General features: G+C 27.3%; 1 protein-coding gene across 1 annotated transcript in view; it reads left to right on the top strand.

Annotated features, from left to right (window-relative positions):
- LOC111634491 (integrator complex subunit 9-like) overlaps positions 1-13,893 on the top strand; it is a 33,621-nt gene that overhangs the window by 2,949 nt on the left and 16,779 nt on the right. The window contains exons 2-7 of the mRNA XM_023379282.1: positions 1,295-1,422; positions 3,685-3,748; positions 3,821-3,883; positions 6,643-6,782; positions 10,435-10,521; positions 12,013-12,130. Coding sequence (XP_023235050.1) covers positions 1,295-1,422; positions 3,685-3,748; positions 3,821-3,883; positions 6,643-6,782; positions 10,435-10,521; positions 12,013-12,130 — 600 coding nt within the window. The remainder of the gene's footprint in view (positions 1-1,294; positions 1,423-3,684; positions 3,749-3,820; positions 3,884-6,642; positions 6,783-10,434; positions 10,522-12,012; positions 12,131-13,893) is intronic.

A 13,893-nucleotide genomic window follows, 5' to 3' on the forward strand; every position in this document is an offset into this window, starting at 1 on the left:
ATAGACATTACAGCTTTCGGTCATTACATCATTTACAATTAAACAATAAGAATGCTTTTTAAAAATTTGAAACGTGACCTTTTCCGAAAAAAATTTTTGAAAGTGGAAGGAATGCGCTAGCATGTGCATTCCTTCCATTTCAAATATAATTTTCTGCCAGTGGGGATTTGTTATGTGCAATACCCCATATAAACTTAACTTATAAAATATATTATGATTTATCAAAGTAAAAATTGCCATGCTGTAGAGAGATTTATTTCTTTGAAATTAACAATAAGAGCTACTATAAGAAGGAAGTTTTTCAATGAAGTTTTAAAGATGATCTTTAACCATAGAGAGATCAATAATTGCACCAATGTAGGAAATGTAGACTTTTTATCTAGTGCATGGAAGAATTTTGTATGGGAAAAGGTCATCAGTGAATCATTACTGATTGTAAACTGTAAAAATTATTTGTATATATTGACTTCTTAATGAAGTCAGTATGAAACCCTTAGATGTCGATGAAAGTTTGAAAGGGAAAAATTAGATATATATTGTGCATGCATACATAATACTGTATTTTAGTATTTAATTATTTAGTAAATAAAATCATTTAAGAATTCTTGAAACTCCAATAATCTGGTAATTAACATTAAAAAACATGAGTGTCACAAAATAATCCAAATATACGGTTCCTATTTAAGGAGGTTGATGGAAAAAAATTTTCTTAAAAGGGTTGATATGTGAAAAAAGTTGGAAACCCCCTAGTACATATTATATACATTATACACATAGGTGTTCAAATTTAGTGGAAACTGCCATTTGAACTAATGAGAAGCTTATCTGACTTGGCAACTGTGCCAGTAATATCATATAGCTGACTAGTGTTGGATTACTAGATGTGTTGAACTGGTGAATGGTTAGCTTACTAGGATTGTACTAAACTGTGCATTTTAACATAAATGTATTTATCAACCTACATTTAGCATAAAAATTTTTATTTATAATTAAAATATATGTATTTATCTGTAGTCTTTTTTCTTAACTTTCTTTGCTTTATATAATAACCCTGTAATTTAAGCTTTTTACTAATCTGAACAAGCCTTTGTAATAATCAGTTTAGATTATCAGGAGTCACTCTATATGTATATAGTTAGATAATGTAAAGGATTTTGTTATATTGAATTTTACCTTTGCCAGAATGTATGATGAATAAAAAGAACAAAGTAAAAATGCTTTTATTACAAATTAATATTTACTCTTATAAAAATTATCAAAAATATTTATAATTAAATTTTATTTTTTAATATAGTATTGTTTAAGTGGGCATCCAAACAAATCATGCAATGTTTTAAAATTCAAAAACACCACCATTATGTTAGATTGTGGTCTTGATGCAATGTCAGTTCTTCACTTTTTGCCACTCCCTCTTATTCCAAGGTAAGATATATATATTTAAATTGATTTTTAAAAATAAGTATAGTTAAATAAAATTTTAGTAATAATTTAATGATTAATTTATAACAAAATAATTAATACAATTATATAAATAATAAACAATTTATCTCAAAAACTGGTTCTGTTTAAATAACACACACCAATATCAGAAACCAGCAAATAAACTATACAAGTTTATTAAAACAAATGTCTTCATTCATTTTCAAATGGATATTATCACATTTAAAACTGTTGAATGCAGAACAGAATGATTATGCAAAGAATACAAGAATACTTATTAGCATTTACACTTTTTTTTTTTTTTATAAAACTTATCCCTACTCTCAAAATTAAGCTTTTTACCATTGTATAGTAATTAAAAATATAAAATGTTTTTACAACAAAATCTGATAACAGATGGTGTCACACACAATTTTATTTTATTTTCTTAATAATAAAAAAGATTTTTTAAAATAAAAATCTCATAATAGCTGGGAAAGTTACGCAACTCTCATTGCTAGATTTTTTAAAATTTTTTCATAGACAAACGTTTTTTATTTTCTGGATGCTCCTCATACTTCTCTTGTACTTCTATACTAATTAAATAAATACATTCATTATAAACAGTCGAGATTCTTATCTTAATATATTATTATCAACTAAAAATATTTGAAAATGTCTGCATTTATAATTCAAACTGTAAAGATATACTAAAGCAGGTGAAATTTAAGAATTTTTATATTCTTGCAGTATATTTAAAGCATGTGAACACATAAATAGATAGAGTATTTGGTTTATTATCATGATAATATGTACAGTACATGAAGTGAAAAGAAAAAACGTGGACAATTGTATTATGTTTTTAAAATGAAATANTAAATATTTTGTTGGGAAAGTTACGCAACTCTCATTGCTAGATTTTTTAAAATTTTTTCATAGACAAACGTTTTTTATTTTCTGGATGCTCCTCATACTTCTCTTGTACTTCTATACTAATTAAATAAATACATTCATTATAAACAGTCGAGATTCTTATCTTAATATATTATTATCAACTAAAAATATTTGAAAATGTCTGCATTTATAATTCAAACTGTAAAGATATACTAAAGCAGGTGAAATTTAAGAATTTTTATATTCTTGCAGTATATTTAAAGCATGTGAACACATAAATAGATAGAGTATTTGGTTTATTATCATGATAATATGTACAGTACATGAAGTGAAAAGAAAAAACGTGGACAATTGTATTATGTTTTTAAAATGAAATAATATAAATTGAAAATACAGTTTTATGTATGTTTTTTCTTTCATCCAACTAGTTTATACAATATTAGGTATCTTACATATTTTCAAATTATGAAATAGAACAAATCATTATGCGAAAATTCAATAAATAACTTTTCAAAAATATATTTCAATAAAAGTTATGAATATCGAAAATATTCATAACTTGAATCAATTGAAAAAATTATATCTGTAATATTGATGATATTGTGGGAAATTTTTTGATAAAATTTCATAATTTGTGGAATTTTNTATTTGGTTTATTACCATGATAATATGTACATGAAGTGAAAAGAAAAAAACGTGGACAATTGTATTACTTTTTTAAAATGAAATAATATAAATTGAAAATACAGTTTTATGTATGTTTTTTCTTTCTTCCAACTAGTTTATACAATATTAGGTGTCTTACATATTTTCAAATTATGAAATAGAACAAATCATTATGTGAAAATTCAATAAATAACTTTTCAAAAATATTCATAACTTGAATCAATTGAAAAAATTGTATCTGTAATATTGATGATATTGTGGGAAATTTTTTGATAAAAATTCAAAAATTGGGGAAAATTTTGCAGACACTTTAAGGATAATTGATTCTATCTATCTGGTAATGCTGGCTGAAGAAGTGCTGTCTGTACATGCAGCACAATATTTAAAGTATTCATAGTATTCAAATTTTTTTTAATCAGTGGGATATTCAAAGATGTGTAATATTTGAATACTAGAAAATATTCATGGATAGTATTTGCTCATCTCTGCTTAAAACACTTTTGATAATGCCTTGGAAAATGTTCATTATAATTAATATGTTGTTGTGAACAGAATGCATTTTAAATAATAGACAATAAAAAATTTAATTGCTTGTAAGTAAATATGTTTTTTAACCATTTTAGAAAACTTTTAGGATAAACTGTGTAAAGTAAAAGAAAATTTTAAAAATAAATTTATAATTGTTAATATGTAACTGAATTTCAGTTCTAGATTAGCTAATCTTTCAACTTGGATACCTCGCAATTCTAATGATGCTCAGTTAGAAGGAGTAAGTAATATTATTTCTATTTTACTTTTTAATAAATTCAAATATTTTCTTTAATTGAAAATTTTTATGAAGGAATTAAGAGAATGTGCCGGAAGAGTATTTATTGATAGTTCACCAGAATTTTGCTTACCTGAGGTATTTATTTGTTCTGTTTTTTTAATCAAAGTCAAAATTTAAAATTTTATTAACATGGTATAAGCTTTTTAATAAAAACTATAAAAATTAATTAAAACCATGTAATATTAATGTATAATTTCACTCAACAAACTTGATTTTTGATTAAACCAAGACAGTCTTATTATTGGGCCTAATCATAGCTTGATAATTTGGCAAATTGCCTGGTTATAATTTCATATTTAGGGAGTTCATGAAATTTGTTATCTTTCTTGCATGTTTTCAATACCATTTACATTTATATTAATTAAAAATATCACGTATTTCATTTATTCTAACAAACATCACTAAACCTAATAACTTTGTAAAGCCAAACAACTACTAGATTACATTGGGCTACTTTCTTACAATTATATTTAATTAATTACTAAATAATTTGTTACTAGAGGGAGACTGGAATGGTTATATCATATTCATACCCAAGGATGGTTATATCATATTTAAATATGTCTGGAAGAGGAGATTGGACTGAGGCTCAGTTAGCATAACTGGCAAAGCATTTGCATAGTAAGCAAGAGTTGCAGATTTGAGTCCCGCTCCAGGCTGATTCTTTTCTTCCAGAATATTCTAAATTATTTAATAAATATTAATTTAGTTATACAGTAGAGCATCGTTTATCCAAATCAATTGGGGACTGAGGTTGTTCGGATAACCGATTATGCACGAAAAAATATATTAACTTATTCCACGTTGAAATTTTTCTCTGTTGCATGTCGCTTCGCGTTGAATTTTCATCGATGTTAAGCCTAACATAAACTTTTTAAAATAATAATCGTGGCTATTGTATCGTTAAAAATTATTTTTATATTTTGTACAAACAAAATAAATATATTGAAAAATATAAAAACCAAAAAAATATATACTTTAGAAGTTGATCTAGTATCAAAAACGTTTGATTCAGCACGACACACAGTCCTCAGAAAAACACCACACAAATATGCCAGCGCTGCCAGCTAAAACACACACACCAACAAAAAAATATTGGAGTAGACCAAGATATAGCCAAAGATTGCAGCGCCACAGAACTAGCGAAAATTTAAATTTGCCGACTGGAATGCTTTCGGTTAACCGACGTTTCGGATAAACGACACTCTACTGTAATTATTAAATTTAATAAGAGATGGCGCTTAATGCCTCCCTCTAGTAATGAATTATTTAGTAATTAATTAAATATAATCATGGAAAAGTAGCCTGATTTAATTCAATAGTTGTTTGACTTTATTTCAACAAAAAATTGAAGTTTTCCATATTTCTTTAATGTCATTTATGATCATTTCATTTTCCAATCTACTCAAATTTGATTGAATAATCTGAGAAATGAAATGAAAATACTGATACAAATAATTGTTATATACTGTTTCTTCGTATTAAATAAATGAAGATAATATAAATAAATATTAAACACAGTTTATAGTAATAAAGTCTAGAAATTTTTTATAGGAAAAATATTTTTGAAGATGTATATTTGTTTAATTTATGGATCAAAAATCCCTGTAGACATATGATCACTGTAGTCTAAGTAAGATACTCACTTTAGATATAGGTAATGTTTTTAATTATTCTTAGCAGTCATTTTATTTATAATTATGGGTAAGTTAAGAAAAATTAAAGTTAGAAAACAATATCTATAATAATCATAATTTCTATTTTCTATAGAAGTGAATTTATACATTAGTAGAGAGAAATATCATTTGTAAAAGGAGTTTTGGAACTTGATCATTAATACAATCATCTATTCTTTAGTGCAGTGAACTGCCAAACTATTAATAATGTCAAAATGATGTAATGAATATAGATGTTAACTATGCCATTTAACAATATTGTTAAATGCTCTCTATCATTTGTCATTAGTCATTTTGGGCTTTACTGATTCCTATTTAAATTTTTCTTTCCAATGATATACGTCTTTTACTCATCTGTTCTCAATTTCTTCGACATTATGAAAATTTTCTTCAATTCGCATAGTCATTGGCTTATAAGTTTACAAATTCTATTTTATTGGTTATTGTTGCTAAATAATATTATAGATCCCATCATTCTGTACAAATCAATATAAATTTTGACATCCTATCTCTTTACTATCCAAAGTTTCACTACCCAAACACTGCATTGTATCACCATTTTTGGTGTTCGTGTGCAACTGCTACCCCTTCCCGCACAGCTGCACACCCCCACTACCCACTGTTTTAAATATGGATGTAAACCTCCTGCCCAAAAAAATTTAAATCATTAGATTATCATTTATAGTTTGAGATATAAGTGCAACAAATCTTGCCATTTGTTTGGTCACTCCAGTTTTTGTAGACCCCTCTATACTGAACCAAATTTAAAGACATGTTTGGATCAAAAAGAAGCAACAGGCAGATTCTGCAGTATTTGCAGATTTCCTGACTCTCCCAGATCCTGTATTATTCTATGTTTCTTCTAAGCTACAGATTGGGACTACTTTTTCATGCACCGACCTGTATTATGTAAAACAAAGACATAAAATCCATTAGTCACATTTTTTAATTAAATCAAATCTAAGTTCTTTAGAGTGGTAAGTGTCAATTTGCAAAGGATGGCAAGGAGTCAGGTTGATACTTACCATCCTGGTTATTTAGCAAATCGTAATATAACTATTTTTACACAATATGAATATTTTCACTCACTTATGTATAAAATACTTTTATGTCTGTTCTATACTTTGTATAATTTTTAAAAGAATCATATTATTATAGGTTGGAATTATTGATTTTTCTGAAATTGATGTCATATTATTATCAAATTATCAAAGTATGATGGCTCTTCCATACATTACTGAAGGAGGTGGTTTTAATGGAACTGTCTATGCTACAGAACCAACTTTACAAATAGGAAAGTAAGTTTTTTATGAAAGAAATATTTTATAATTTAATGATTATGTTTTAAAATAATAAAAGTATAAAGTCTCAAAAAATATTCAGACTGAAGTTGTTAAACTGAAAACAATAAATTTATCAGGATAAAGAACTAATACTCATTAAAGTAGACTCCTGATTAGTGTACATTTATTCCAAAGATTTTGCTACTTTTTGAAATATCTGTTAAAGTAATTTTTGGGAATTGAGAAAAACTACCATATTACATTTGATGGTTATTCTATTACAATATTGAATATGATAAGAGTAGTCAATATTGGATACCTTTTATAATTACAGTAGAACCTCGATTATCCGCCCCCCGATCAACCGACCCCTCGGTTAACCGACCGTCCTAGTCGGCAAATTTCAAATGTCCGCTAGTGATGTGGAGCTACAATATTTGGCTATGTCTTGGCTACTTTAATATTATTTTTACGTGTTTTAGCTGGCAACACTCATTCGACCATGAAAGGGAGCCAGTATTTAAACGAAGCTTAATTTTCTAATTTTTAACGATACAATAGCGACGATTATTATTTTAAAAAATTTTTGTTAGGCTTAACATCGATGAAAATTCAACGCAAAATAGGTTAATAGCGATATACTAATATACTAATTACATGGGATATAATAATATACTACACTAATAATGGATTTTTTCATACTTTTCGGTTATCCGACTTTTCAATTATCCGACCAACCCCAGTCCCCAATTAGGGCGGATAATCGAGGTTCTACTGTAATAAAATCTTGGAGCACAATCAATCATTGCATCCATATCCCTCACATGTGACCAATCAATGTGACCCTTCCCAAAATGCAGTCAATTTCATTATCATCTTATACACTGCAAAGTATGCTCTCTATGATATATAGGGTGTCAAGTGGTTACTGAGAATTATATGATTCCAGCATATGAATGATCAAACTTGACTACTCTTAAAGTAATCAATTCTTGTATCAAATCTTTTCATTTTGGGGTTTATTTCTTTTAATTCTTTCCATTTTACGGGCACTAAGAGGATCTTTTTCTGTACCCATGGGCAAGTCCACAGCTTGGGATGAATGGGTGGTGAGTGATGGGGCTAGATTCTTTACATTTTATGACTATTCAGGATTGCATGCAACTTTCCATATAAAATTCCTGGGAAGTTGCTTGCTGGATCTGATCCTAGGTTTCCCAGAATGGTAGATTGATGCCTTAAGTGCCTCAGCCATCTAGCAGTCTTTATTTTGGGAGTAGAAGAAAGTCGCACACTGTAATGTCTGAGTACAGAGACAGCAAATTCCACTAATATGACAATTTGTTAAAAATTTGCTGTACTAGTTTGGTTGAGTGTGCAAATTAAAAAAAAAAGCAAAAAATCTTATAATTCAGTGTATAAATTCAAGGCAAACAAACATTTTCAATCATTTAAAATGACCATCTTTAGGTTCCAGAACAGTTATTTGAATTCAAAATTATATAGCAGAACATAAATTTAACAAAGAAAGAGTAAAATCGAAACAAAAACTCTCATGAATCTCACATTGTTTAAGGAATTTTAATTTGCAATTAACTTTGACTATCCTTAAAACAAGCTTTCTGCAGTTTCTGACTAGTGTCACCTTAAACAAGAAAAACAAATAAACTGGATGAAATGAAATCAAAATCAAACAATCCGAGCTGCTGGTTTTATATTGAATCTTAACATTTTTTTATTGTTTGATCTTATTTCATCCAATTGATCTGTTTTTGCTTAGTTTTCTCCAATAAATAGAAATGGTAAATAAGAGAAAAACTATATTCTTATGAGAACTGTACATAATAAATAACCCAAAGCCTGTTGCATTGATACTAAACCAAATGATAGCCATTATTAATCGGGCTATTATTTTGCTATTATTAATAACCAGCAGACGAGCCTGGCGTTGCCTGGGCAAAATCAACAACAAAGATTAAGATTATTAGATTATTTCTTACTTCTTCTACTCTAGTAGCCCAGGACACCCCCTAGTGGGCGTTCTAGCAGCAGTGGTGTCATTCCATGGTATAAATAATAAATTCCTATTACAAATAAAAATAATAATATACTGAATTTCTCATGGCATACCCTACTAAAGTGCAGCCAAAAATACAAAAAATCACATCAAATAATAATAATATACTGAATTTATTGTCAATTTAAATAATAGCTAGCGGCACCCCTAGTGGCCATTTTTGGCATACAGTGACAAAAAGAAAGAAAGAAAGAATCCGGTTTTTCAGCTTTATATAGTTAGATTAGAAATCAAGTAATTTGGTATTAGAGATAGATGCTAGGTGCCATCTCTAATACCAAATTACTTAAATTCTAATTATTAATAATTGTAAAATAATAGCTCAATTAATTAGGCGATCATTTGGCTTATGAGAACTAATCAAAAGCTAGCAAATAGAGAACTTACAATTAACTCATAAGCATCTTCCCTAGAACCAATTTTCACAGACGATTTGGCATGCAGTGGTTTTAATAATAATAATCAGTTTATTTTATGGTTTCTGACTGTGGAACAGGAAGAGAATAGTTTATTAGCAGCATCTAATTGGTTGAAATGTTCAGATGATGATATATATCTGACATGGGCAAATGCGGCTCCTTTTGAGTTACTTGCAGCTCTTGCTGAAAGTATTAATTTCTGCTTTTTATTATTATTTTTACAATTTTATTTCCACAATTTTGTGAAAATATGTTTATTAAAAAAATTCAATATTTGTTTTATATTATATTTGTATTATATAATAAAATCGCAGTACAGAATAAAAAAGTACAGAACTGCGGCTCTCATGCATTTTGCAAAACCTACATTTCGGCTCCCACTGAACTCTTGCTTGCCCACCCGATATATAACATGCATGACTATGATCCTGAAACAAAACTATCACAAGGAAGTCTTATTCACTTTTAAGATTGAAGTAATCTTGCTAAATTTGAAACAAAACAAATGTAATTGTCAGTTTCTTTGATCAAAAAAATATAAATGCACACCATGAAATTGAAAGTTAACATTTTTATTTACAATTCTGCATTATTTCCATAATACAATACATTACAAATAACCAGAGAAGTGACAATTTATAAGTAGGCTAATGTTGATGAAATTAGATTTTTATGAATCGAAGATGAATCATTCCTTTTTACAGAAAAAACAATTTATATTAATTTAAAACAAAAACCATTGAAATCTAGCAAAAATTTTTTACAATGAACAAATATTTGCAGTCATTGTCAATGACCAGCATTAGCAGGGGTAGTATAGAACAAAAATACAGTAGTTAATCATTAACAGAAATACATACACAACAGAGTTATTGATTTATCTGTTGCTAATTTTTACCTTTTTTTGGTAACAGTTAAATATTGTTTTTTGTTCTGCACTACTACATACTAATGTTCTGTTGCATTTGTATTTTAAATATTTTTTATTCTAGAACCTAAACAGACCCATTGATGATGGCTGAAATCATTTATTTGGCATATAATTCTTTTTATAATAATCATTTTTTGTCTCTAATTTTTATTACTTAAAACAACAGAATGTTACACCTCAAATAACATAATTTTTATTTGTTAGATTTGTATTATAAATATAAATNTTTTTTTTTTTAAGGCAATTTATGGAAGAATTAGTTAATTATATTGAAAGAACACCTAAAATCAAAGTGGCAAAGAAATGGAAGCAACCAGAAATTTTAAAGTAACTATACAAAAATTAAATACTTTAAATATTATTAGTGTTATTAGTTTAGTACTAGTATTATTATTATCATTATTAATACATGCTGTAATCCATCAGAAATGATAGGTGAAGAAATATAAAAAAAATTGACTTTTAGTTTAAACTACACAAACTTTATCGACTATAAAATTTCTTGCATCACAACATTTTCTCGTAAAGATTGTGTCATTGCCTAATAATTTGCCTCATTGTCCAGATTTGAAATATAAACTTATAAGTTTTCAATGAAACAGCTGTATTATTTTAACTTACCCAGTTTTGTTAATCTTTAATTTTTGACATGCATCATCTAACAAAATCCATATTTTTGGGTTGTTCATAAAATCAAAATGAGTTAAATGAGAACAATGTCATTGTTGTTCTTACTTTGACTGATTCGTTTTCAACAAAATGGCTGTTTGTAAAATTGAAGTTACGAATGTTGCTAGTGGAGTTTTATCTGAAATATTTTTTTCAGATTACCTCACTTGGGTAGTTACTTGCCTTGAGAACCATAATTTCTTACTATCGTTATTTTTTTGTACTCAACTTCTGACGAATCTCAAAGTTACACTCAGTTGTAACTCGGACTACATGTACTTTTTTTTATAATTGCTAAAATGTGCAGTCTTTAACTATTCATCCTCTACAGCTATAATCATAATAATTTCAGACAATAATAAATAAATACAGTAAAACTTCTCTAACTCGAAGCTCCAAGGGGCAGGAAAAAACATTGAGTTACAGATGATTTCAGTTAGAGAACAATAGAGTAAAAATTGTGAATTCTGAATAGATTTGTACTTTTACCTCTCTTGCATTATATAAAGAATCTTTTATAGTTTTTTTTAAACATGCTGTGTAATGCTTTTCAGCAAAATGTTCAATATAACTAATGGAATCAAACAGTTTTGCAGATACTGTACATCTTGTTGAGATAAAGCAAGAGGACCTTTCACTTTGGACTGGAATGCTATGTGAAAATTGGTGTTGGAGAGTGGATACAACTAACTGTTTGAAAATTTCATGTAAATCTGATAATTAGGATTACTTTGGATAGAATAAATATTAAAATTTGAGTTGGGGAAGTTGAAAGTGACATAAATCAGTTTCGGGGGACTGTGACAAACTTTGACTTGAAAAAAATTAGAGTTAAGAAATTCAAGTTGGAGATGTTAAATCCCCATGCTGTTCCATTGAGACCTACAAAGTGCTTTATTTTCTTCAAGTTACAGATGTTTGAGTTAGAGACATTTTATTGTAATTCTACTATACTTAAATTAAACAATTGCTTTTATTGGGCTATATTAAGCCCAATAAAAGCAATTGTTTAATTTAAGTTGGTATTGTAATGTTGGTATTCTAATCTTGATTTACAGGACTATTCAGCAAATAAAATTAATTATATAAATATGTAAATTATATAAAAATATTTTTATAATATGTTTCTCTTATTAATTTTTAAAATAGAACTTTACCTCCACCTTTTGATTCTATAAAACCAAGAACATGGAGACAGATTTACACAATGAAAGAAGTTAACAGTAGTTTAGCAAAGGTCAAAGTTGTTGGTTATGCTGAAAAATTGGTTAGTAATTTACAATTTTATTTAATTTTTTATACCATCTTATCAATTAAACTTTGTAGTCAAATATAGTCTCATTTCATGTATTCACATTTCTATCATAGCGAATTTATTGTAATATTTCAATTAAAGAATCTTGATATATTGAACTAGCTTGAAGTGCATTTGTGAAAAATTTGTAAGTAGAAATAGCTAATAGAAGTAGTAGTAGAAGACAATTATTTTGTCAATGTCTGTTTTCTTGGTAATGTACCTATCATGGTTGTGCAGTTTAAAGAGTTTTATTACAAAATTTCAGTGCAATCTTAAGAATAAACTTATACATAAATGAAGAAAGTAGTGATCTACTACAGTACTTTATCTTTATTGTTCTGCTTTTATATGATATTAGTTTATTATAAAACGTACAGTATCATTACATTTTCATTGCCATCTATTGCATATTAAAGAAAACAGTTTACATGCAATTCCTAATAGGTAGTACTATATAAACATTCTTTGCATTACTATTAATATATCCTTTGTTGATTTCATTAAGTATTTGTCAGTAAAGCAATTGGAATATGTAAGAAAATTTCATTCATTTTCACAGTTTTGGAGTTATAGTCAATTTTTGATAGTACTGGAAGCAGTCAATTAACTTTCTTGAGGGTGACTAGTGTATGAATATTCAATACAGTAGAGCATAGATTATTCGAATCAATTGGGGACTGGGGTTGTTTGGAAAATTGATTTTTCAAATAACCGATTATGTACAAAAAAATACATTGTTAATATAGTATATTAGTATATCCCAATAATAGTATATTAATATATTCCATGTTTCAATTTTTCTCTGTTGCATGTCGCTTTGTGTTGAATTTTCGTTGATGTTAAGCGTAACGAAAATTTTTATAATAATAATTGTGGCTATTGTATCGTTAAAAATTATTTCTTTATTTTGTACAAACAAAATAAATATATTGAAAAATATAAAAACAAAAAAAATTATACTTCAGAAGTTAATCTAGTATAAAAATGTTTGATTCAGCACAACACAGTATGACTGGAGCGCTTTTGGTAAATGACGTTTCAGTTGATTGGCATTCGGATAATTGATGCTCTACTGTAACTAGAAAGCTGTGTTCAGATTTAAATATATTTACCTTACTAGTCTGAACTTGATAAAAGTTTGTTTTTTCAAAATATATTTCAATGAAAATATAATGATTGTCAATTTTTTTTTTTTTTACTTCAAATATAATATGCCACTGATTCTAACACACATGCCTGCTTTGGACAAGTAAAAATGAGTAAAATATCATTTCTAAGATAGGTTTTAAAATTTACAAGTAAAAATCTACTTTACTAAAATGATAATTTAATATTAAGTTTTGGGAAAAGATTACAAAATAAATTATTTTAAATTAAATAATATGAATACAAAACAAAAAATCTTTTATTTTTAATTACATTATTAGAAAGATAAATTGTGTATCATCATGCATTTAGTGATGTGAAAAGTACTTGAATAAACTTGAATTTGTAATAAACTGGATGTTTATCAATTCACTAAATAAACAAAAATCCAGCTTACAAACAAAATCATTTAATCAAAACAAACGTTTTCAATGATCTTCAGATTTACATCAAATTAACGATAGATGATGCAGAGCAATTGAAAATATTTGTTTTTGATTAAATTATTTTGTGTGCTGGATTTTTGGTGATTTAGTGTGTTCTTAGTACCTAAATAGATTTTTTAAATTCTTCTGAGCAACAAAAAA

Source organism: Centruroides sculpturatus, unplaced genomic scaffold, assembly GCF_000671375.1.
Source record: "Centruroides sculpturatus isolate CEXI.00-Female unplaced genomic scaffold, Cexi_2.0 scaffold952, whole genome shotgun sequence".
Lineage (NCBI taxonomy): Eukaryota > Metazoa > Arthropoda > Arachnida > Scorpiones > Buthidae > Centruroides > Centruroides sculpturatus.